Genomic DNA, 26701 nt, shown 5'->3' on the forward strand with positions numbered 1-26701 from the left:
ACAATGCATAATGGGAGAAAAGCATAAAAAGGGGGCTTTGCCAATATTCAATACAAATACAATTCTTGTACTTTTTGGCAGCGCAGTAGCACAGCAGTAGAGTTGCTGCATTACCGCACCAGAGACCTGGGTTTGATCCTTACAATGAGTGCTATCTGTACAAAGTTTGTATGTTCGCCCTGTGACTGCGTGGGTTTTCTTCAGGTGCACCGGTTTCCTCCCACACTCTAAAGATGTACAGGTTTGTAGGTTAATTGCCTTCAGTAACTTGCAAATTGTCCCTAGTGTATAGGATAGTGCTCGTGTACGGGATGATTGCTGGTCAGCGCAGGCTCGGCAGGCTGGAGCTCCTGTTTCCATGCTGTATCTCTAAAGTTTAAAAAGTCAAAAGTTCTGTACCGCTGTTTAGATCGTGTGATGTGTTAATTTATATCCAGTGAAAAAGAATACACACTCATCGTAGAATATAGAACAGTATAGCACAGGAACGGGACTCATTTGGCCCATGACGTCTGGTCCGAACACAATGCCATGATAAACTAATCTCTTTTGCATGCACAGGATCTATATCCCCCCCATTTCATGCATATCCATGTGCCTATTCAAAAGCCTCTTAAATGCCACTGTCGTATCTGATTACACTACCCCTGGCAATGCACTCCAGGCACTCAGCATCCTTTGTGTAAAAAAAAAAAAAAAACAACTTACCCCACATATCTCCTTTTAACTTTGCCTCCCTTACCTTAAATCTATGTCCTTTTGTCTTTGACATTTCTAACTCAGGAAAAACGGTTCTGACTGTCCACACTGACTGTCTATTCAATCTATTACAGCCCCCGTGTTTGTGGGTTGCAATTGTCGTATTTAAAAAAAGACTTTCTTCTTGGAGAAGTTGTGTAAGGCACTTGAACAATGTTTAATTTTTGACCAACCTCCCTCTACCCCCCACCCAGGCTTTGTCCTGCCACCACCTCTTTTCTAGCTCGCTTGCCGTTGCTACAATCAGTCTGAAGAGGGGTCCCGACCGGAAATATCACGTCCATTTCTTCTGCAGATGCTGGTTAATGCACAAAGGAACACAAAATCTGAAGAAGGGTTTGGTCCCAAAACATCACCTGTCCATGTTCTTCAGAAAATCATAGGGCAACTGTGACAATAAGCAGCCTTTTAGATTTTGGCATCTCCGACAATGTGAGATCTCAGCAACTGTGTTATATGGATATTATGTATTTTGAAATTGGAAATGTTTCTGTGGCTGTATTCGTGGAACTATCATTCTGAGAGTCCACAGGAACTGCAGATACTGGAATCTTGAGTAAAGTATGAAGTGCTGGATTAACTCAGCATGTTAGGCAGCATTTAAAACACAAAGTTTGCTGTCTGGCCTGCTGAGTTTGCGATTATCAGAGTCTATTGGTGGATTTGAAAAGCATACACACACGATAACATGATCAGAAATGTCCAAGGCATTTAAATTTCACAAAACGCTGCAGATCATGTTGGGCACCTCACTCTGGGTGCAACTTTTATGTTGCAGAAAAACGTACAGCGCAAATTCATTGGGACATTGAGAAGGATTGTATATGATAGCTCATTGTTAATTGGGGAAATACACCAAGCACAAATGTCACAACCCAAATTAATAAAAGATAAAAAGTTTATCCTGCTGCTTGTTTGACAACAGAGCACCAGATATGGAAACCTATTTTCATGAACAAAGTTAGCAAAATAATAATCTTTCTTTGAATTGGCATTAAATTCCACATTTTTGGGTGCTTGCAACTTTTTAATTGAATAGGTGGATAAGATGACCTGACATCATTTGATTTTTCTAACTTAATCAAATTGAAGTCATTTGCAATATTTTTAATGTGCTTGATAAATTTGGAGTGAAGCAATTGCCTTTTTAAAATCCATTTGAATGCAGAATGAAAAGAATAAGGCAGAGATTTTCCACTTCTGACCCCAACCATTGTTTAATTTAACATAAATGTGGCAACCAATTTAATCCTCCTGTGAGTTTCCAGCATTTTGTGTTTTTATTAGTGCCAACAAAAGCCAGCCAGGGGCAAATTTAGTGTTGCGTTTCATTGCTCATTTAGAACAGATTGTGATAACCCTTCGGAATTGGATCCAACCAGTTGCGCTACAATTGCATTAAATCTATTTGTAATGGTTAAAAATCAGGATTATCAAGTGGAAAGGCAGTAAAACTCTCAGCGAACATATAAAGATTAAAGAAAAACACACTCCATGTGCTGAATTGATGTTCTATTTGCAAATGAAATTTGGGCTTCTGTGGACTTATCAGCTCAGAGAAAAATACAAACATTAACACAAAGCTCAAAGAAGATCATTATCTAGATTAGTACAGGTGTCAGAGGTTATGGGGATGAGAATGGGGTTATGAGGGAGAAAACAATTAGCCATGGTGGAATAGATTTGATGGCCGAATGGTCTAATTCACTTCAGAGTATAGAAGTGAAATCGACCTATTGACCAAATGGTGCCAGCACAATAACCTGGCTCCCAACACCAGTAAAACCAAGGAACTGATTGCGGACTTTGGAAGGGGTAGGATGGGGACCCACAGTTCCGTTTATATCAACCGGTCGATGGTGGAAAGGGTGAAGAGTTTCAAATTTCTGGGCTTGCATATCTTTGAAGATCTCTCCTGGTTCCAGAACACTGATGCAATTATAAAGAAAGCACATCAGCGCCTCTACTTCCTGAGAAGATTACGGAGAATTGGTATATCAAGGAGGACTCTCTCGAACTTCTACAGGTGCACAGTAGAGAGTATGCTGACCGGTTGCATCGTGGCTTGGTTCGGCAACTTGAGCGCCCAGGAGCGGAAAAGACTGCAAAAAGATGTAAACACTGCCCAGTCCATCATCGGCTCTGACCTCCCTACTATCGAGGGGATCTATCAGTCGCTGCCTCAAAAAGGCTGACAGCATCAAGGACCCACACCATCTTGGCCACACACCCATCTCTCCGCTGCCTTCAGGTAGAAGGTACAGGAGCCTGAAATCTGCAACATCCAGTAAGAATGTTGCAGATCTGGGGCATGTGACAATAAACCCTTGAACCTTGATTCTACTCCTATCACTTATGATCTTATTATTGCAATTATCAATCAATCAACCTTTATTGTCATCTTGCAAGCAACAGTTGTACACTGCAAAATGAAAAGACGTTTCCCAGGGAATAGCGGAGCATCGCACATGAAATTTAAAACATTTCACACATAATAACACTAAAATCAATCCAGTCCCTGATGGAACAGTATAAATAGTTAAAAGCAGGTAAAACACAACGTTAAAATACAATAAACCAATCATAAAAATGTCCGGGGCAGCTGATTTGAGTGGCCAGTGCCAGTTATTAAAGTGGCCAGTGCCAGTTATTAAAGTGTCCGTGCCAGCCGCAGAATCAAGTGACTGTGAGTACAGAGTGACTGTTTAGCAGCCTCACAGCCTGTGGTAGGAAGCTGTTTAGCAGTCTTGTAGCTCCCAACACCAGTAAAACCAAGGCTTTGATGCTTCGATATCTCTTGCCTGATGGCAGGAGATCCAGGTGTATGTGGAGGGGGTGCAGTTTGTCCTTAGCAATTCTCTGAGCTTTTTTCAGACAGCGGCTCTGGAACAGTTCTTGTACCGAGGGTAGGGAGACGCCAATGATCCTCTCTGCTCCCCTCACTACCCTCTGCAGAGCCTTCCTGTCCGAGCAGTTGCAGGTGGAGTACCACGTATTTATGCAGTACGTGAGTACAGACTCCACCGTACCCCTGTAGAAAGTCCTGAGGATGTTGGTGGGGAGTGAGGCCTGTTTTAGTTTCCTCAGGAAGTGCAGTCGCTGATGGGTCCGTTTGACGGTCCCAGTGGTGTTCCTGGACCAGGTGAGGCCGTCTGTAATTTGCACACCGAGGAACTTTATGCTCTCCACTCTCTCCACTGTGGTGCCACTGATGTTGAGGGGTGTGTGCTTTGGCTGCGCCCTCCTGAAGTCGACAACCATCTCCTTCGTTTTGTCGACATTTAATTCTAGATTATTTTTGCCGCACCAGTCCACTAGTTGTTTTACTTCCTCCCTGTACATTGATTCGTCATCTCCGCTGATGAGTCCCACCACTGTTGTGTCATCCGCGAATTTTATGATCTTATTGTCCCTGAATCTGGCAGCACAGTCATGTGTGAGCAATGTGAACAACAGCGGGCTGAGCACACAGCCTTGAGGGGAGCCGGTGCTCAGCGTGATCGAGCCTGAAGTGTTCTTGCCAACACGGACTGACTGCGGTCTCTCTGTCAGAAAGTCCAAGATCCAGTGACACAGGGTGGTGTTGAGGCCCAGCAGGGTTAGTTTCTCCACAAGTCTCTGTGGGATGATGGTGTTAAACGCTGAGCTGAAGTCAATGTACAGGATTCTGGCGTATGTGTTTTTGTTTTTTCCAGATGCGTGAGTACTGTGTGCAGCGTGGTAGAGATGGCATCCTCTGTAGAACGGTTGGGGCGATAGGCAAACTGGAGGGGGTCTAACGATGAGGGGAGGCTGGCAGTAATGTGGGGTTTCACCAGGCGTTCAAAACACTTCATTATTATTGGGATCAGGGCGACAGGGCGGTAGTCATTTAGGCAGGCAACCACTGGTTTCTTCGCTATGGGGATTATCGTGGAAGTTTTGAGGCATGTGGGGACAATGGCTTGACTAAGGGAGATGTTAAAGATGTCTGTTAGCACATCTGCTAACTCCTCAGCACATTCCTTGAGCACACGTCCTGGGATGTTGTCGGGTCCGACTGCTTTCCACGGGTTGACCTTAGACAGGATTCTCCGTGTGTCCATTGAGTCTATGGTCAGGACTGGCTGGTCGGTTTGTAAGCAGGGGCTGGCTCTCCCCTTGGGTGTGGTGTTTGCTGCATCAAAACGTGCAAATAAGTTGTTCAGTTCATCTGGGAGAGAAGTGTCCGTGTCAGTTACCTGCTGCCTTGCCTTGTACCCCATCAGTGTTTGGATTCCCTTCCACATCCTCCTGGTGTCTCCTGTGTCACAGAGGTGTCCCTTGAATTTCCCCGCGTAGGCACGTTTCGCTGCGCTGATTCCTTTTTCCAGTGCAGTCCTGGTAGATCGAAGAGCGGCTGTGTTACCGGCTCTGTAGGCTGCATCACGGGCCCTCAGCAGCGAGCGCACCTCTGCTGTCATCCATGGCTTTTCGTTTCCACGTGCAGTGAAGGTTTTCATGATTGTGACATCCTTGGTGCACTTGGCAATGTAGCTGGTTACAGTCTCTGCGTACTCCTCGATGTTGATGAGGTCATCATAGGATGCTGCTGTCCTGAACACATCCCAGTCAGTGTGCAGGAAGCAATCCTGTAGTGCTGAGGCTGCTCCCTCTGGCCAGACCCTGGTGTGTTTTCTCTCCGCTCTGACTTGTTTTTGCAGAGGTCTGTAGGCTGGTGTTAAAAACACTGAAATGTGGTCCGAGTGGCCCAGGTGAGGGCGTGGGGCTGCCTTGTAAGCCTCTGGGGTGTTGGTGTAAACCAAGTCCAAGATGTTCTCTCCCCAGGTCTCAAAATCCACATATTGTTTGAATTTTGGGAGCACAGTCTTAAGGCTGGTGTGATTAAAATCCCCTGCCACCACAATGAAGCTATCAGGATATTTGGTCTGGAGCTCACTGATGGCGTCATGCAGAGCTCCCAGTGCTTCGTTGGCCTTAGAATTTACATTAGCACTTGGAGCAACATATACAGCCACAACAAAAACAACGGAGAATTCCCTCGGCAGGTAGAAAGGCCGACATTTCACGATGAGGAATTCTATCAGCGGAGAGCAGTGTTTCCCGGCTATCGTAGCGTTCACACACCAGTCCTTGTTTATGTACAAGCACAGGCCTCCACCTCGGCTCTTACCAGAGCTAGCTGCCTCTCTGTCCACACGGAACGATGTCATTCCCTCCAGCTGTATTGCCGTGTCCGGGATATTGCCGTGGAGCCATGATTCCGTGAAAACAACACACAGCAGTCTCTTATATCCCTGTATGTTGTCTTGAGAAGACGCAGTTCGTCAAGTTTGTTGTCCAGGGAGCGGACATTAGAGAGGAGAAGCGAGGGCACTGCAGGACGGGTGGGATTAGCTGTTAGCCTAGCGTGAATGCCTGCTCTTTTCCCCCGTCTCCGCCTCGTGTAAGAGCCTGCTCTTTTACCCCGTTTCTGCCTCCTCTCACACCGCTTGCGTCTCCTCCTCCTCCTCTCTCTCCTCTCCCGCCTCCTCTCTCCGGTCGTATTCATATCTGCGGCCGATATGTTTGGCTTCGCAGCCGGTAGTAGTAGTCCATAGCGGCGTATTTGGTCTAAATCGCACCAAAACGCGCCCGTACTACTACCGTGGTTTGCCCCGATGTTTAGGAGCATGTTCCTGCAGTACATATATCTTGGACAGACTGGACAAAACACATAACACTCACTTTTTAATGCTCCGACTATCTCCCGAGGGGCCGCTGCGACTGTGCGCGCCGCCATCTTGTCAAATGATTATTGACTGCAACCTTCCCTCCATTGACGAACTGTACACTGCAAGGGCCAGGAAGCGAGCGGGTAAGATCATTTCTGAACCCTCTCACCCTGGCCACAAACTCTTTGAATCACTTCCCTCTGGAAGGCGACTCCGGACGGTCAAAGCTGCCACAGCCAGGTATAAAAACAGCTTTTTTTCCCCACGAGTAGTAGCTCTACTCAATAACCAAAAATCTGTAGCCTCCTTTTGCTCTGGTATTGTATTCACATGTTCAATCAATAATGTTTTATTATTAATATTTAATGTTTGTGTCATTCCTAACTGTCACTGTATGCCATGTTGTTACTTGCGGGTGGAGCACCAAGGCAAATTCCTTGTATGTGAATACTTGGCCAATAAACGTATTCATTCATTCCGAACACTGAACTTCCTCTTGAAGAAGATTTTGTTCTTGAATAACAGGGACGTACGTAATGCTGAGGCTTTATAGGGCACTGGTTAGACCATATTTGGAGTTTTAAGGCAGATATTACTAAATTCTTGGTTAATAAGGGTGTCAAGGGTTACGGGGAGTGCACAGAAGAATGGGGTTGAGCGGGAAAGATAGATTAGTCATGATCGAAGGCCGTCGACTCGATGGGCTGAATGGCCCAATTCTGCTCCTATGACCTGAACATTTTTCCACTGCACATTTACTTCTGTTTATGTTGTTTTCTGGACTTTCGCTGTTCGTCTTAGCATTGAATCTGCTGTCTGTTTAAATGTGATCTTTCTTTCAAGAACTACACTTCGACATTCTGATATAACTGTGGAGACTGATGGCAACTTTTTTTTTACACAAAGAATGGTGGGTATATGGAGCAAGCTGCCAGAGGAGGTAGTTGAGGAAAGTACAATCACAATGTTTAAAAGACAGGTGCACTGATAGGATAGATTTAGAGGATATGGGTCAAATGCAGACAGGTGGGATTACTGTAGATGGAGGATATTGGCCGGCATGGGCATGTTGGGCTGAATGGCCAGTTTCCATACTGTATGGCTCATTGACATGATTAAATAATCAGGGAACCATACAAAGGATGAATATCAGAGGAGATCAGAACCATGTGCGTAAGCTCAAACCTCTTCCCAGGGCTCATTCTAAGTTTGAGAGCATTCATTTGGATACCCAGCTGTATTCCATTTGCTCCAATCTCCCTCCTGCTTTCTTCATGCAAAGCACACACTTTAAAAGGATGAAATGGTTCAAGCCTTACTATACGAGATTCCCAGTCTCCATGCCTCTTTGGGCCCATCCTGTGCTATTCTTGCAGGTGGTGCCATTGCATAGCTAATAGAGCTGCTTTCTCACTGCTCCAGTGACCCAGGATCAATCCTGAGCTCCCGTGCTGTCTGTGCGAAGTGTGCACGTTTTCCTTGCGACTGTGTTTCCCTTCGGGTAACCATATAACCATATAACAATTACAGCACGGAAACAGGCCATCTCGACCCTTCTAGTCCGTGCCGAATACGTATTCTCCCCTAGTCCCATATACCTGCGCTCAGACCATAACCCTCCATTCCTTTCCCGTCCATATAACTATCCAATTTATTTTTAAATGATAAAAACGAACCTGCCTCCACCACCTTCACTGGAAGCTCATTCCACACAGCCACCACTCTGAGTAAAGAAGTTCCCCCTCATGTTACCCCTAAACTTCTGTCCCTTAATTCTCAAGTCATGTCCCCTTGTTTGAATCTTGGGTTTCTTGGGTTTGAAATGGGTACTTGGGTTTCCATCCACATCCTAAAGTCCTGCAGGTTGGTAGGTAATTCAATTGTTGTAAATTGCAGCTAGTGTGCACCAGAGTGATAGAATCAAGGGGGTAGTTGATAGGAAGGCAGGGTCGATAAATGGGTTAAGGAAGGATGAATGCAAAACTGGGAGGAGTCGCTGGATTCTGTCATTCGCCACCTCATTGAGGTGCGGCAATGAAAATAATTATAAAACAGGGTTAGCACAGACAGAGGGCTGAAGGGCCCATTTCTGTGCTCTGTTTCACCAGAAAAATAAAAATTGATCCCAACGAATTGAATGCATGCCATTTACACTTCGCGCTGCCTCGGCAAGGCCACCGGCATAATCAAGGACCAGCCACACCCCGGTCACTCAACTCTTCTCTTCTCCCAAGGGTCAAGAGATACAGAATTTTGAAAACGCATCCTCCAGATTCAAGGACTGTCTCTCCAGAGCTGTTATCAGGCAATTGAACTGTGTTTGCACCAGCGAGAGTATGGTCTTGACCTCCCCTCTACATCATTGGAAACCGTTGAAATATCTTTAATGGGTTCTACGCTTATCTTGCACTAAACTTTATTCCCTTTAACTTATATCTGTACACTGTGGATGGCTTGATTGTAATCATGTATAGTCTTTGTGTTGATTTCACAGCATGCAATAAAAACCTTTTCACTGTACCCCAGTACATGTTACAATAATAAACTAAAAAATACTAACCTAAAAAAGCCACTTGTTAAGAGAATTGTCTTTATTCCTTCGATATTCTCCTCAGGAAATTGGAGGCCCTGAGAGAGATGCATCTGTACACATTTAAATTCCTTCCAGCTCTTCACCCAAATGACCAGTTTCATGTCCGAGCCAAAAGAATGAGACATAACAGATTGAAGTATCCTCTGGGAGAAGCCTGATCCAAAATAATCTTAACCCCACGTTTCTCCCTCTCAAGAGAAGGCACTGAAACACGTGTACACCTTCAAACAACAGTCACTGGATTCAAAAAAGGGAAGAGAATTCCCAAGTGATTTTTTATTTTCCTTGTCAAGAACCACAACGATGGTCCAATCATAGTAGTCGACTATATCAATGGGCTAAACACATGAAACATTGGACAAAATGTGTAGGATGGAACACCCGAAACATCACATATTACTTTTCTCCAGTGATGCTGCCTGACCTGTTGAGTTACTCCAGCATTTTGTGTCTGATTTCCTTCTAAAGCATTGAACATCGAGAGACTTCCTAAATTTGCATTTTTTCCAATGTCATGTCAGGCAGTGTCTACCCCACAGTTTTCAGCATGAGTGAGTTGCTGAGTTAGTGGAGTTTTATCAGAAACCTGAAGGCGTGCAATGTGTAAAGAAAAATTACATCTTTTTCTTTTAACTATTATTTTTTTTTTAACCAAGCTTGTAAATGACTCATTGAAACTGAATCTAAATGATCTACAGTAAATTGTGTTCTTCCTTCTTTCATGTTATATGTATTGCGGAGAGTGACAGACACTGTCAGAATTACTGCTCTGTTTTCAGTCATAAATATTCATGCCTTTTCTGGTGGAGTGCCCCCAAACACACAGATGCACAATTTCTCCTGAGCTTCAGATAACTGTGGGTGCTCTTTACATCTCATTATGTGCTTACTCAGATGGATTAAATGAGTTGTTGAAACAGAGTCAGTTGTAATGTTAAGGGCAGATGGAATCATGATGGGGAAGGGACCATACTTTTAATTGCAAACCAGAATGCTGGACTTTACACAAAAAAAACAAAAAAAACAATGGTTTTTGTAGCTGTAGATAAGATTAAAAGCTACCAACCTTTATACCTTTTGTATAATAGTTTTTTTGGTGTATAGACTCCTTTGTACGAGAGCTGATAAAAAAGATTTGGTGTGTAATTAAATGACAACATTTATTTATTTTCCTTTATAGACTGAAATAAAAATTCCATTCATCTGAGTTATAGGTTCAGGCATTGCAGGGGATTAACGTTGATGGTTAATTTATAAATATTTAATTCAGTTCCTGAACTGCTTTTTTTTTCTCATTATCGACCAAGTTAGCATACAGGAGAAAGAGCAGCACATAAAATTAATGCAGCACAAACAGACAAGAAAGAATTGAAAGGATAGTAGAATGACTCAAGAATGAGAAATGCATCACATTAATGATGCACCTACAATGTGTGCCACCGTTGAAAGGAACCCTCTAATTTGCTCACAAATCCATAAAACACAATAACAAGCCAGATTATTTTACTTGGGTGAAGATGGTTGAGTGATTTTGTGTTGGCGGTGAACTCAGAAATTTGTCCTACTCTTTTAAGAACATTGTCACAAAATGTTTTACATACACTCGATCAGGCCTTAATTAAACAGCCCTTTTACAAAATGGCATCTTCATCAGTACAGTGCTTCCTCTTTAATCCATCCCGTGATTAGGTGGTCAACCCCCAGTGTTCTGACAATCCAGATTTTGGAGAAAAGCAAACCAAGATAGTGCATAGGAGGAATGAAAGGTTGCCCATGCATTGCTTTGGAAACATGGTAAAAACAATGGGCAAATTGGACCATGAACGCAGCAGTAGAGAGCCTACCTGTAGAGAGTGCCCGCTGGTTGAGCTTCACATGGTATTGCGTTGACTTCAGCTTCCAGTGCTGCACCATGGGATATCCCGCCACTTCGCTGAAGTTCACCATTCCTGAAAAAAAATTGACCACAAAAGTAGTGTTAAAGATGAGAGACCCCACAAGGGACTACAGATGCTGGTTTACAAAGAAAGACACAAAGTGCTGGAGTAACTCAACATGTCAGACAGCATCCCTGGACAACATGGATAGGCAATGTTTTGATTCAGGACCTTTCTTCAGATTGGAGGGGGGGGGGACTTCTTCAAAGGCACACCTTGAAGAGATTTTGCAGCAGAGCAGTAAAATGGAGATATAAGGGTCCGCAGATGCTGGTTTACAAAGAAAAGCACCAAGTCCTGGAGTAACTCAGCAGATCAAACAGCATTTCTCGATAGATGATGTTGAGGCCCGACCTGAAACATTGCCTATCCATGTTCTCCACAGATGCTGCCTGACCCGCTGGGATACTTTTGCACTTTGTGCCTTTAGTGTTAAAGCTTGTTTGCAGAAAGTGCATGAAAATATTTTGCATTCCATCATTATCAACAGCACCCTTGGACAATATTCCATAGTGCGAAGAAAAAATGCCAATAGTTTTACTCAAAGGATAGCATGCTGACAATGTTACCAAACAGACCAAAGAATGTCTAATAATTTAAGACCAGTATTGGTCCCTTCAAGGATGAGGGAAGTGCTTTCTTTCTTGGGGCCTTTGTAATAATTTCAGGTCAGAACCCATCTGTGGCCACTGAAGTTCTGGTTAACCTCTTCAGCACCCTTTCTAAACCTCCACATCCTTCCTGTAATGGGGTGACCAAAACTGCATTTAGTATTTGCCTTGTCTTATCTGCACTTACTTCCCATGTTATCCAGTGAATTACATTTATAGATAAAGAATTTGAAGACATAATAATTACGTGTGTGGGAGAAAGCAGGCAGTGGAGGTGACTGTCGGTGATGAGGAAAGGGATGGATAGAATGGAAGACCATAGACTAAAACATTTGAAGCTATTCTTTGAACGCTGGAATCCGACGAAGAAAATAAGAACCTCCATCACATCCCTCAAATCATTCAAGAGCACCAATGAAACTAATGTGTCAAACAGATATACATCCACCATCAAGAGTAAACAGTTTGAAGAAGATTACATTTGTTTTTTCTTAGGTTGGAATTCAAATTGAATTATCAATGCTTCAATTGCATCCACTAGAGAACTGCACTTAGTTACAGGCATCAAATCAATGATAAAATATTAGCCTCAAAATGGGGCCTGTGAAAATTCATCAGAATGATGCAAACAAACACGTTGAAATTATGGGAAACTAAGAATCCGTTGCATTTTCTCTCTAGATTTAGAAGGTTGGAATGTGATCTGATCAGAATCTGAATGATGGAGCTTCTCATGGGATAGATTTAAAAAATCTCTGATCAAGGAACCTTAAAATAAGTGAGTTTGGTATTCTGAAAAACAAGGAATCATGGGATTTGTCAAAGGTCATTCACGATAAAGTAAAAGCAAACGAAGCGCAGGCTGTATAAACTGTGTATAAATTCTTATCTTTATTCATAATTTGTGTCAAAATATATTTAATCTGAGGAATGGGGGTGCCAGGTAGCAGGAGAGCGGGGTGTAACAGCGATAGAGAGGGGACAGATGGGAGTGGGAGACAGGGGGAGTGACTGGACCGGCAGAGAGACATTCTCGGCAGCGGAACTGCAGCGCGCACACAGACCAGCGGCTCATCCGCAGCCAGAATCTAACCAGAGTCCCCAGCGCCGCAAATGCTGCCGAACCATCACTGGTTGCTATGGCAGCTTACAACTGAGCAGTATGAACATGGCAATATTGAGTTCTCTAAGTTAAAGTAACTTTGACTTATTTTCCCTTCCCTTTTCCCCCACCCTAGTCATTTTACCAGTTCCACAGCACTCCATATTGTATCCCTCTTGAGATCTCACCTTCCCTAGCCAACAATTGGCCTAGCAGCCCTGCCAGAGGTCATTTGTGGCATTCCTAATTGGGCCTGGTCTTTTCTCCCCACCCCCTACTTTCAGTGTGAAAAAGGCTCCTGGCTCAAAATGTCACCCATCCCTTTTCTAAAGGGATGCTGCTTGACCCTCTGAGTTACTCAGGAACTTTGTGTCTATCTATAGGAAGTCGTTCGCGTTCCTTTGAAACTCTGGTCAACCTACCTACATCCTCAGTAGAGTTGGCAGAGTTAATCTGGCTGCAAGACAATGTTAGATATAACTCTAGGACTAACAAAATCAGGGGATATGGGAAGAAAGCAGCAATGGGGCACCGATTTTGGATGATCTTCCATGATCATATTGAATGACGGTGCTGGCTCGAAGGGCCAAATGGCCTACTCCTGCACCTATTTTCTATGTTTCTATATCAAGCTCAGGGGAGACACAAGGAATTTTAGATGCTGGTTTACAAAAAAGAACACAAAGTGCTGGATTAAATCAACAGATCAGGCAGCATCTCTGGAGAATGTGGATAAGTGATGTTTCTGTTCAGGACCATTATTCAGCATTCTCTCTCTCCCTGTAGCCCACCTGGATGCGCACCCATTTCGCCCTTTCCCCTTCCTTCTTCTGGCTTCACAATTCATACCTCTTCTATCCTTATCTCACACTTTTTGCCTTTTGATCTGGGTGGCACAATGGCGTAGTGGAAGAGTTGCTGCCTTATAGCATCAAAGTCGCAGGTTCAATCATTATAATGGATGCTTTCTGTACGGCGCTTGTACATTCTACCTGTGACCGCGTGGGTTTTCTCCGGGTGCTCCACGTTCAAAAGATGTGTATGTTTGTAGGTTAATTGGTTTGTGCGAATTGACCTAGTGCTATTGTCCCCAGTATGTAGGATAGTACTAGTGTACGGGATGATTGTTGGTCAGCGTGGACTCGGTGAGCCGAGGGGCCCATTTCCACGCTGTATCTCTAAACAAAACTAATCCCTGGCCTTTGTCCAACCATTTTGCAATGAAACCTCCCTCCCTAGCCCATATCCACCCATCACTTGCTAGGCTTTGTACTGTCCTCACCTCTCTTCCAGCTTTCATCCCAACTCCACTTGCCCTCCCCCCCCCCGAGCAGTCTGAAGAAGGGTCCCGACCCCAAAATGTCACCCGTCCATGTTCTCCAGAGACCCGCTGAGTTAGTAGACCTGCTGAGTTACTCCAACACTTTGTGTCGGTTTTTTATATCAAGCATACTTGAAGTTGAAAACCATATGGGCAGGCGATATTCAGTGGGAGGTTTATCTCCGAGGACCCACACAACTGGGCTTTATCCCAGTATTTTGCATTGAAAATCTAAAGGAGACAGTGATGCTAGAGATGATGATCTGAGCTGCTTTCAGTCACTTATATACTTTTTGAAGTGAGGATCATCACACTTGAAAGACTCTGCACTGCTCTGTTGCATGGTATTGGTAGAATCAGCAGGGCCCTGGAACCATAAAGAGCACACATTGCCAGGACACTGAAATGAAAGAGACTATTGTATTTGTGAGGAAGCTTTGTACTTCCACATCATGTGTGCAGGTTACACAAACCACTGTTGCTGAATATAGGAGACAATGAAATGTTGAGAGCCAACAAGAAAACACGCGAATGAGAAAATCTAATTATCCTGCTGTCCCATTTATAACCCATTAAACATTGTGCTGATTTTAAAACTAAGACTGTGCAAGGATCATGAAACAGAACAGGCAACATCTCTGCACATCACCCATTGTGAGGTTGCCAGGCACCTGCAAATGAACAAGTTTTGCAGAGATTATTAATTGAAGAGCACTCCTGGGTTAATGAGGGGAATCGCAGATGGACAGGCAAAATGGCTGTGATTTTACTACTTAGTTATATAAGAGAACAAATTAATTGTTTTTATCCTTCATTTGGTCCCATCCCAATCACCAGGGCAAAAGGTGTGTGAAACCCATTTGTCAAGCAGTTGAAGAAGAAATTTCACCTGGCAATCTGATGGCTGAATGGGTAATGGAGCTTGTATGAGATGGAACAGAACCCTTCAAATTCTACCCAAGTATAAATACAATTTTGAACACAAATGGGAGTGTCTCAGTTGGAGTCAGCTCTTTGATCTTGTAGGGAAGGAGATGAAATAATATTGAGATTTCCTCCTGATCATTGTCCAATGCATCCTGACATGCAACATGTTCATACAAATGTGACAGTCAGTCTACTCAATCTTGCCTCGGAGTCTAAAGGGCCTGTCCCACTTGGGCATCATTTGCGCGTCATTTACGCGACAGGCCGGTAGTGACTGTCGCACAAAAATAGTCTAGCAGTACGACAGTCACGCGCCAAGTGATCTTGAGGGCCCTGCTTCTTTTGGGAGCCATTTGCGATGTTGTTCGTACTTAGTCTGATCTCCGTGGCAAGGATTTTCCCAGTGAAAATCAAAGATACTATGGAGAAAATGTTTCAAAACAACGCACGCTTTATACCCGTCTGGTCACATGGTGCAGCGCTCAAATGACGCACAAATGGCACGCCAACTGTGTACGGGCGGTGCATGATTACGAACGTTGATGCATAATAAATTAGCATAGGCAATGTTCGTGCATCACCGTGCGTAACCATGCGTCACCACGCACTACACGTACGCTGTAAGTACATCAGCATATGCCATCAGTACGTCAGCGTGCGAAAAGGATATGTCACGCAGGTGGCGCTCAAGGATTTTTAGCACTGCAAAATCCTGGGGCGCCATGCCTTACCGCGTGTCACTGCATACGTCACCACACCTCACCATACGCTCGTCATGACACGCCAACCAATTTTTAAGGATGTTGCGTAAATGGCGCGCAAATGATGCCCAGGCCCTTAAGGCATCATTCTGGAGATTTATCTCAGCAATATAAACTGCAGACACTCTGCAGGTCAGGCAGTAATTTATGGAGATAAAAGGGGTTAATATTTCAGGTGACTGACTTTATAGAATGGAACAATTAGCAGTCAAAGTTCAAAACCCCTGTATTGGTTAATTTCAAGCTACACAATGTGCTTGAAGTTTTGACTTTTGGGCATTTCCACATTGATTGAAGGTTCAGCATGAAACTAGGCTCTTCGGTGCACTGAACACCCATTAGATCACCCGTTCACAATAGTTCTATGTTATCCCACTTACACATCCCCTTCCTACACATTAGGGAAGTTGATAGAAGCCATTTAAACTGCAAATTTGGATGTCTTTTGGATGTGGGAGGAAACTGTAGTACTCAGAGAAAACCCATGCAGTGACAGGGAGAACATGCAAAATCCGCACAGGCAGCACCTTAAGGTTAGGACCGAACCTGGGTCTCTGGCGCTGCGAGGCAGCAGCTCGACCAGCTGTGCCACTGTACCACCCCATTTAACACGAGAAATAACAAGTTTACAATATTTATTTTACATTCTTACAAAATCGATTGGTATTCAGAGAGCAAAAATTCAATATAAATAATAGCAAAGCAAGCCACATTTCACATCAGATTTTGTTTTCATTTTAAATTGCATCGATTTGATTGCTTTTATGCTTCCATTCCCAAGCATTTTAGCAGAGATCAACGTGCAAAGATCAGTAGCCGAAAGATTTGGTTATGTTTTGATGCATTTCATGTGACAATAAATTGATGCAAGCACTGAACTGAAAGGACACCTGCGGTTTGTCATAAGACTGTTCCTACTTTTGCACAGACGTGTTTATCATTCCACCAGTATAATGATCAACATGTACAAATTAAGTGGACACTTAAACAGACCGATAATGGAGAAGCTGCTTCACTTTAAAAGGAGATTACTTGCAGTATAGTTGCCATCGAAGGCAACTAAATCTTTCCAAGTTCGATTAAGTTGAATCAGTGTGGAAGGGCTTGCAATAAATCACCAGCTACAAGAGGAACTCGTTGGACAATCGTCAGCTGACCAACGACCTGAACGAGTTCGACTGCAGGTTCGATAGACAGAAACATAACCCTGGTACCCTCTCTCTAGTCAAAAAGGCACATCAGAGGATGTACTTCCTACGGCAGCTGAGAAAACACAATCTGACACAGTCTATGATGGTTCAGTTTTATACTGCCATCACAGAGTCTGTCCTCACCATCTCCATCATCTTCTTGTTTGGCTCAGCCACCAAGTATGACATCCAGAGGCTGGATCCAGACATCCAGCCGAGAAGGTTGTTGGCTGCAACCCCCCCCCCCCCCCACCACCCATCCATTGATGAACTGTACACTGCAAGGGCCAGGAAGCGAGCAGGTAAGATCATCTCTGACCCCTCTCACCCTGGCCACAATCTCTTTGAAACACTTCCTTCTGCAAGGTGACTCCGGACTGTGAAAGCTGCCACAGCCAGATGTAAAAACAGCTTTTTTTCCCCATGAGCTGTAGCTCTACTCAACATCCAAAAGTCTGTAGCCTCCTTTTGCTCTCGTATTTTATTTCCTTCTTCACATGTTCAAATTATAATGTTTTATTCTTAATTGTTTACTGTATATCGTGTTGTTACTTGCGAGCAAAGCACCAAGGCAAATTCCTTGTATGTATACATACTTGGCAAATATAATTTATTCAATTCAATTCATTTGCCAGCTCTAGATACATCCCATCTCTTTTCCAGTTTTCTCCCTCCTTATTCCATCAGTTCCAAGAAAGGACTGGACTAGAAACCTGACCTAACCTGAACTGCTCATCCCCTCCACTGACACTGCCTGGCCCGTTGTGTTCCGCCAGCCCTTGCATTTTGCTCAAGATTCCATCATCTATAGAATTGGCGGGTCTCCTCTCCTTAGTTACCTTCCTTTTTTTTAATGTATGCATAAAATGTGTTGAGATTTTCCTCAATCCTACTTCATTTTATGGTCCCATTTGGATTTCTTGATTCCCTCTAACTTCTCTCATGTTTTCTTATATTCCTTCATGGCACTAGCTGATCACAGATTCCTAAAATTTACAACAGGCTTCTCTTTTCTTTTCAGCAAAAACTTGATAGAGTGGAAATGCAAATGTTTCCGCAGGCAGGTAAGACCAGAACTAGGGGTGCAAATGTCAAGTAGTCACTGATAGCTTTAACAGGGAATTCAGGAGAAATATCTTTACACAGTAAGGCTTGAAAGAAAGAAAGGCTATGAGTAACACAGATCTCAGCGGAGGAATAGATCACAATAATCTCGGTCATCAAGTGAAAAGCATACAAGTCCCACCGCAAATATATTTTGTCAATGGAAATATACAGATGAAAGAAAGAGAAAGAACATATTTTTATGTCAAACCCTTTAGCAGTTTGCATGAAGGCCTAAGGCTTTGCGCAACTAGCTGCCCTAAAGACTAAAACTTTATCTTTGAAATTACCAATGGGAATAAGGCAAATAACATTCCAATAATGGGATCATATCCATGTATGCATCATTAGATTACAAAGGGCAGGAAGCACACTACTCAGAGTTAACTGTGGAAGTCTACCAGTTCGAGGTCAATGCTCTTAAGAGTTAATCGTTCAATGGTTCTAGAGAAAACCAGAGCAAATGGAGGAAAATCCCCCAGGGAGATTGTGCAAACTCTACACATTCCGCACAGTCGTCAGGATTGAACCTGGGTTGCTCGAGATACGAGACTAACTCTACCAGCTATGCAGTTTGAAATATTTTCACTGCACCAGGGTATGATTTGCCTTGAAAAACAAAGATGAGTTCTTACTAACTGGGACAACATTCCAAATGATGTAGGGATTGGTGGATTAATTCTCTCCGTAAAAGAAAAGGTAGAAATGCCCTTTGGAGTTTTGGCACAGTTAGACAGAACCAATCTTTTAACAAATGATCTCAACAATTCCCTTTTTAAAAAAATTAATAAATGTGGTTTATAGGAATGTTCCTTTTTGATGACTGCCTGAAACCAACCACCAAGCATCCACAGTACTGTCACTTCCACCAGCATGCATTCATCTAGTTTATATTTGTGAAGGGATCCAATAGTCCATCTCAATGCAACATTTAACTGTTTAGTGATTCTGTTTGATGCCATAGATCCTATGACTTTTCTTCGAAAAAATTAAATTACTGAAACCTATAATTATTCACAGAATTTCTACTGGTAACCAAAGGCTGTAGAGGAGCATCTATCCATGATATAACCAAAGTCCACAGAAGAAAAGAAAATAAGAAAATTACTGACGAAGGGTTCTGACCCAAAATGCCACCTATTCCTTTTCACCAGAAATGCTGCCTGACCCATTGAATTACTCTGGCATTTTGTGTTCATTCAGAGGAGAAAAGCTCTGTTAAGCCAATATGTGTATGGGCAACAAGTTAACGTTCAGCCAATTGGCACATACGAGAAAGATTTAATGATTGGAAAAGGATTCATTCTTTTAAAGGTTCATTATGTTCCAGGACCAGAATTAGACCATTCAATTATGGCTGATCTCTCATTCTCTTGCCTTCGCCCCATAATCCTGGACACCCTTGCTAATCAAGAATTGGTCTTTACCTGCCTTAAACATATCCATTAACTGGGCCTCCACAGCTGCATATGGCAAAGAATTCCATAGATTTACCACTCTCTGACTAAATAAATTTCTCCTCATTTCCTTTCTAAAGGTACATCCTTTTATTCTGAGGTTATGACCAATGGTCCTAGACTCTCCAACTAGTAGAAACATCCTCTCTACATTCACTCTACCTAGGCCTTTCACTATTTGATAAGTTTCAATGAGGTCCCCCCTCATCTAGCGAGGACAGGCCCAGTGCCTTCAAACACTCATCTTGTGCTAACCCAATCACTGCTAGGAGCACACTCATAAACCTCCTCTGGACCCTATCCAATGCCAGCACTTCGTCCTTAGATACGTGGCATCAAACTGCTCACAATACTCCAAATGCAGTCTAACTAGTGCCTGATAGAGAGAGCCTCAGCATTATATCCTTATTTTTGTATTCTAGCTCTCTCAAAATAAATCATAATCATATTTTATTAGCCATGTATGTTTTGCAACAATACGAGGAATTTCATTTGTCATACAGTCATACCAATAAAAATCAACAGAACACACAAAATACATTTTAACATAAACATCCACCACAGTGACTCCTCCACATTCCTCAATGTGATGGAAGGCGAAAGAAAAGTTCAATCTCTTCCCTTCTTTGTTCTTCCGCCATCAGGGGCCTCAAGCCTTCCGTTGACGAGGTGCTCCTGGCTCCCATAACCAGCAGCATTTGGGCCCTCGTGTCGGGGCGATCAAGCTCCTGCATCAGGGGGGGGAATCTCAGCTCCTCCGCACCGGGTGATCTGACCCTGGGTCAGGGCTAGTGGAAACCTTCTGCGTCATTTGGAGCTTCCCGACCTCGGTCTCTGTCCAAGACTGCGAGCTCCTCGATGGTGAAATCCGCAGGCCGCGGTTGGCAATCCCAGGCAAGGGATTGGTTCTGATGGCAAGTCCACATCCCCATGGTGGGGCTCAATGTCAGTCCCAAGCAAAGGCCGCCAGCTCCATGATGTTAGGCCGCAGAGCGACCGGAGATACGATCCAGAAAACAATTACATTTCCAGCAAGGTAAGAGATTGAAAAAAAATTCACCGACCCCTCCCCCACATAAAACAAACCAGAGAACATGAACACAATCTTTTAAAACACAGAAAAAAAAAAAGCAGATGTTAGTGAGGCTGCCATTGAGGTGGTAAATGCTAACATTGCATTTGCCTTCCTTACTACCGATTCGACTTACAAATTAACTTTTGGGGAATCTGCTCCAGCACTCCTAAGTCCCTCCTATTTCTGAATGTTTTGAAGATCAGAATGTTTTTACCCCAGAAACCAATATCTGCTAATTGCAAATTATCTGCATTTATTCTCAATTCTGTGATTCAATATTTTTAAATGCTCAGGAATATTTTTTTATAGAATATAACATTTTCAATCAGCAGTATTTATAATAAATCAGAATAAAAAACACAAGAGGTGCATGTGAGCAGGAATTCAATAATATCAGCCTATTAATTCTCCAAATTTCTTTCCGTGCTTCCATAAGTTTGATGTCCTCAAAACATCTGAGGTTGTTGTAAATACTCCCCTATATTGAAATTTCTTATAGCATCACTTTTTAGTACAAGATTTAATAGTGCGCCTCAGTGACTAAATAAATAGGTCAACCATGTGCCAAGGTCAATCTCAAGCCAGGGTGGCATTTTGGGATGATGCTAGTAGACAATGACTATACCGACACTCACAGTAGGATGAACTCACTTGATAAGGTTTATTTATAGTTGAGGACGGTAATGGCAAGAAGATCCTGGTTCAGAGGGGCTCGTCATCAGTGAGGAGACGCTGGCAACCCTAGGTTTATTCACAGCAGCTCAGTCTTTTCTTGAAAAGGGGATGCTCGTGGGCTCAGCATTTCTCTCCCCCTTTTTTTTCCTTGCTCTCTCAATCTCACTTCCTTTCTCTCTCTCCCTCTCTCTCCCCCCCACACTTCCTTTTTTCCCTCTCTCCCCCCCACTTACTTCCTTTTTTTCCTCTCTCTCCCCCCCACTTACTTCCTTTTTTTCCTCTCTCTCCCCCCCACTTCCTTCCTTTTTTTCCCTCTCTCCCACTTACTTCCTTTTTTTCCCTCTCTCTCCAACTTTCCTGCTTCCTCTCTGGCTGGAACTCCCTTGGCTAATAAGGAGTCGGGCTGACGAGGTGCAGGTGTTGATCCAATAACAGCTAATTGTCCACAGCTGTTTCTCCTTTGATTGTGGACCCAGCTCAGTCCAGAGATCTGTGGTTTCGGGCAGGTGCTGTTTGTGCTGCTGATCTTTGGCTTCTCCTGGCCTGTCTGCAGGTGACAAAGATTTGCAGTGGTGCTTTTCTGTCAGTTTATCTTTCCCTCTTATGATGCGCTGACAAAGGCTTGCTTACATTGTTGTAATATGAATGTCAAGTTCCATATAATTTTCCTTTACACAAGCATTTGTTCACTAGCTGGTAAAATGGACAGAAAGTCAAAATGGTTGATTAGATTAACATGTGTTGGAAAAACTGCAGAAGCTGTTTTGAATTGATTAGATTAACATATGGATAGAAAAGGTTTGAAGGGCTATTGGCCAAATGCAGGCAAGTGGGACTAGCCCAGAATGCCTACAGGGACAAAGTGGGCTGAAGTGACTGTTTCTATGCTGTACAACACTATGACTTTATAGGTCATGAGATCATAAGGATTAGGAGTAGACCTCTAGTCCTAGAGTCTCCCACATAATTCCTGTGGAAAAAGCAAAAACAAAAAATAGGCCTGAGCAAAATGCTTTGCAGGGACCCATTCTAGTCTCAATGGGCCAAAGAGCTACTTCTATACTAAAATTAAAGTAATTGTTTCACTGTCTCCCCACCACCTCCGCACGCACACTAGCACACACACGCACGCACACACATGCGCGCACACACGCCCACACACTAACACACATACTAGCACGGTCACAGTGTCATCAGCAGAGATTTCTTCTTTGGAGCACATTAGCACAGCTATACATTACACAGAATATAGTCTGTACAGTGACACAACTGGTAGAGTTGTTGCCTCACTGTGCCAGAGACCACTGTAAGCAATCCTGAGCTTGTGTGCTGTTTGTGTGAATGTTGCACATTTTCCTGTGATCGCGTGGATTTTCTCCGAGTGCTCCGCTTTTTTCTCCCACATCCCAAAGACGTGCGGGTTTGTAGGTTAGTGCGTAGGGAGTTGACGAAAAAGTGGGATAACACGGAAATAGTGTCAATGTACAGTAGATGATGGGCATTGATATGTTGGACCAAAGCGCCTGTTTTCATGTTGTATCTGTAAACTAAACTAAACCTGAAAACCATGTAACATTGCCCTTGTCATTGGGTTTTGTTAAACTCCTTTTGGGAAGTGCGGGTTCTGTAACACTGCTTGGTACATGGTTCGGAGTAACAGAGCAAGAAAACACTGCATCTTGCTGAATCTATACCCAGAGAAACCGAAAGCACATCAAAAATGGTCAGCAGGAGACCAAAGGGCACAGCATGGTGAGTCTCTTTCACAACTGAAGAGGGTCCTGGAAATGCAATGGTGAATTTATAGTAAGCATCTGAAGTTTTAAAATAAACTTTGGAGATCACAAGGGTCCTCAATTCTCAGACACCAATGTTTAGGGTTAGGTTTATTATTGTCACATGTACACAGTGAAAAGCTTGGTTGTATATGCTACCCCTTCAAATCAGATAATGCTATCCATATATACGATCAAGACAAACTCATATACAAGAGTCAAGAGTGTTTTATTGTCTTTTGTTCCAAAACAGAACAATGAAATCCTTACTTGCAACAGCACCACAGATATTTTAATATAGTACTCTGTAAAATGAATAATAAACAAAAACAAAATATATATATATATATATCTCTCAAATAAAACGAACTAATAAACAAACAATAATAGTGCGGAGTTAAATATAATGCTCCCAAGTCTATGTAGTTCGGAGCCTAATTGGAGGTTGTAGAGTTTAATAGTTTGATGGTTGGAAGGAAGAAGCTACTCCTGAACCTGGACGCTACAGTTTTCAGGCTCCAATATCCTCTTCCCAATGGTAGGAGTGCAATGAGAGTGTGGCCAGGCAGGTGTGGGTCTCTGATGATGATGATCCTTTCTATGGTGGGGACGACAGTACCCATGATGGACTGGGCAGTGTTCATCACACTTTGCAAATCTTCTTCAATCCTGGGCATTCAAGTCGCCAAACCAGTCAATATGCTCTCTACTGTACACCTGTACAATAGGTAGAGCGAAGAGAAATATATCAAGTGCAGAATATAGTTCTCACCATTGTAGCGGAACAGTTCCAGAGACAAGGTTAAATGTCCACAATGAGGTAGAAGGAATTCAACTGCATTCTTAGCTTTGAGGTCCTCGACATGTCTTTGTAGTTCAATGGGATTCAGGTCATGGTGTGTGAAAGCTTCTCCATATCACAAAAAGAGCAAGATAGAATTTAGTGCAGTAAATCTGTTTTTATGTAAGTTCCCTTTCCCAGGCAAAATAGTGAGGCATGAAAAGTGTACAATATCTATCTTACATCTCTTAACTTTATTTCACATACTTTATCATTTATAAACTTTGATCGCTGAGTAAAGAATGCGAGACACCAGAGATAAAAGGTGGTGCAAACAAATCTACAGCCATGATTAAATAAGCAGAAAATTCAAAGGCGTGTAAAAGCTGATATAACTTTGTTTAAAATGAAGCATACAGTCCCTCCCAGCACTTCTTCTCACAAGTCTGCCGGAGATGCTGAAACAAATCGATCAAAACTTCCAGTTCAAAGAGCAACCCCGAAGTAAAGAGTCCATTAAACATCATACATAAGCAGGAAGGGAAAACGAGTGGGAAAATACGTTTGAAGTGCCTCAGTGTCCCGGGAGAGGTACTCTTTTGAGCTTTTAAGGCAAACATAGTGCTGATTAGTTTCATTTGATTCACCTTCTGACGGGCCCACATGCAGAGCTGGAAGCCTCAGGTACACAGTGTGAAGTAAGACAGCCAGAGTTTGTGGAAACTGTCTTGCTGCAGTTCCGCTCAATTTGTACTTCCTCCAGCTGCCCAGTGTTGTCGTTTTCTAAGCATTTAATGGATGATCTGATTAAGTCACACAGAGTAGGTGTGGACAGAAATTAAATTGCTTTAAAAATAAAGACACAAAGTGCTGGAGGAACTCTGGAGAAGATGGACAAGTAGCATCTCTGGAGAAGATGGATAGGTGAAGTTTCGGGTCAGAACACTTCTTCCTTGTATCTCCTCTCAACTCGATTTATTTTGTGACTTTAGGAAGAAGGAAGATAGAGAGGAAGGGAGTGATAATGGGGAGCCTCCCTGCCAGCTGTGTTCCCCTGTCGCAGGTTCGAGGAAGACTGAGCCACTGGGACATGTTGCATAGAAATTGACATAGCCATTAACATCATCCAATGTGCCAAACATCATAAATGCATGAACCTGTCCAACATGTGCAAACGCTGGCTTGAGCTCGACAGCAATGCAATTTGAAAAGAACAACATTGATTCTGCTGATCTGTACAGAAAAGCATTCAATTTCAATCACACGATATTGGAAAACACACATCCGTGCACCTGAATTCCCAGGTGATTGCTCCTAGAGGCACAGAGCCTGTGCTGAATAGGTAAATGGCATACTTGGCCACAGTCTGGGTCCCTGTTGACTTTGTTACTGTGAAGCGCATTAAAGTTCTTTAGACTGTTACAAAGCCTCAAAATGGCAACTCCCTCTCTCACTCCCCACTGTGCCTCCTATGAGCTTATAAGCAAAAATGCCAAACAGTGGGTTACGTACTCAATTAATCACTAATTTAATGGATTTTACTTATTAATTGTCATTTGGAGACAGGGGCCATATCTTGATTTGTCTGTAATGCAATTAAGAAAGTCCGAATGAGTGTAATTAAAATGCTGCTATTTAATCATGTCAATGAAAGAAAAAATGCCAGGCTCGATGTTTGGTGTTACCTTGCATTATTTATACTCAGCCAAATTTAATAGAGATAAATGCATGTTAATAAATAACTTTAGCTGGAAACTGCCTTTTCAAGCCAACCATGATGGCTGTGAAATCAGCAGTAAGATGGTCTAGTTTAGTACAACGAATCATCCAGGTCCTTGGCAGGAGCTACTCTTTTCCATCTTCAGACAATAATATGAGTCTGAGTCACGTCCAGGTTCATAAGCGGCTTCTTCTCAACAACCATCAGGCTATTAAATACTACAACCTTCAAATAGGCTCCAAACTACATAGATTTCTGCACTATTATTGTCTCTCGCACGACTGTAATTACATGATTCTTTGGATATTCTGAGGGCCCAAATTTGGAATTAAATTCATCAAAACACAAAATAACAGGGGACCTCATTGAAACTTACTGAATAGTGAAATGCCTGGATCGAGTGAATGTGGGGAGGATGTTTCCACTAGTGGGAGAGTCTAGGACCAACCAGAGGCTCACCATTCACGTGTTAAAAAAAACTCTCCTGCTGCAGCTTTAAATAAAGTCAGCAAACATTCAGAAAATAAGAAAATCTTTCAAACATGTACTGAAATTGCTGGAGGATTTAACTGAAATGTTGGAGCGTTTTCTTGTACATGTAAAGTCACCTGACAAACACCCATATGTTAGTCATTTAGAAAGTTTTAAGGATCAGATAATTAGTGAAAGATGATCGGGCCAAAAATAAGAAAGAATAAGTGATAATAAACAGTGTAAGCTGTTAATGGTGATCAGCAGGATCCCTCAGGGGTTCAGGAACAGATGCTGTTTGCACTATTCATGACAATGCACACTGGAACATATGAAGCAGGGAAGTAAATGACAAACTTTCCTTCCCGTTGTTCTTGGCCTGTGGGTATTGCTGGCAATGACACATTGATTTCCTGTTCCTGTATGTCTTTTGAGCGTGGAGGTGAGCCCTCACCTTGAACTGCTGCCGTTAAAGGAGCATCTGGGACGTTCCAGAATATTGATCCACAGTGATGATGGAAATTCAGGTACATTTCGTAAGCTCAAGGTACATGAATAGGAGAGGTTAAGAGGGAAATGGGCCAAATGCAGGCAAGTGGGACTAGTGTAGATGGGACCTGTTGGTCAGTGTGGACAAGTTGGGCCAATGGGCCTGTTTCCAAATTGTATGACTCTATGACTCTATAAAGCTGGTGTGTGCCTTGGAGAATATTGCAAGGGCCAATGTCCCCATAACCCTTGGTACACAA

General features: G+C 43.0%; 1 protein-coding gene across 1 annotated transcript in view; it reads right to left on the reverse strand.

Annotated features, from left to right (window-relative positions):
- Positions 1–26701, reverse strand: part of astn1 (astrotactin 1) — a 1835284-nt gene that overhangs the window by 318773 nt on the left and 1489810 nt on the right. Inside the window, exon 15 of the mRNA XM_033028426.1 lies at positions 10890–10994. Within this exon, the coding sequence (XP_032884317.1) occupies positions 10890–10994 (105 nt within the window). The remainder of the gene's footprint in view (positions 1–10889; positions 10995–26701) is intronic.

The sequence above is a fragment of the Amblyraja radiata genome, chromosome 10 (assembly GCF_010909765.2).
Source record: "Amblyraja radiata isolate CabotCenter1 chromosome 10, sAmbRad1.1.pri, whole genome shotgun sequence".
Classification (NCBI taxonomy): Eukaryota; Metazoa; Chordata; class Chondrichthyes; order Rajiformes; family Rajidae; genus Amblyraja; species Amblyraja radiata.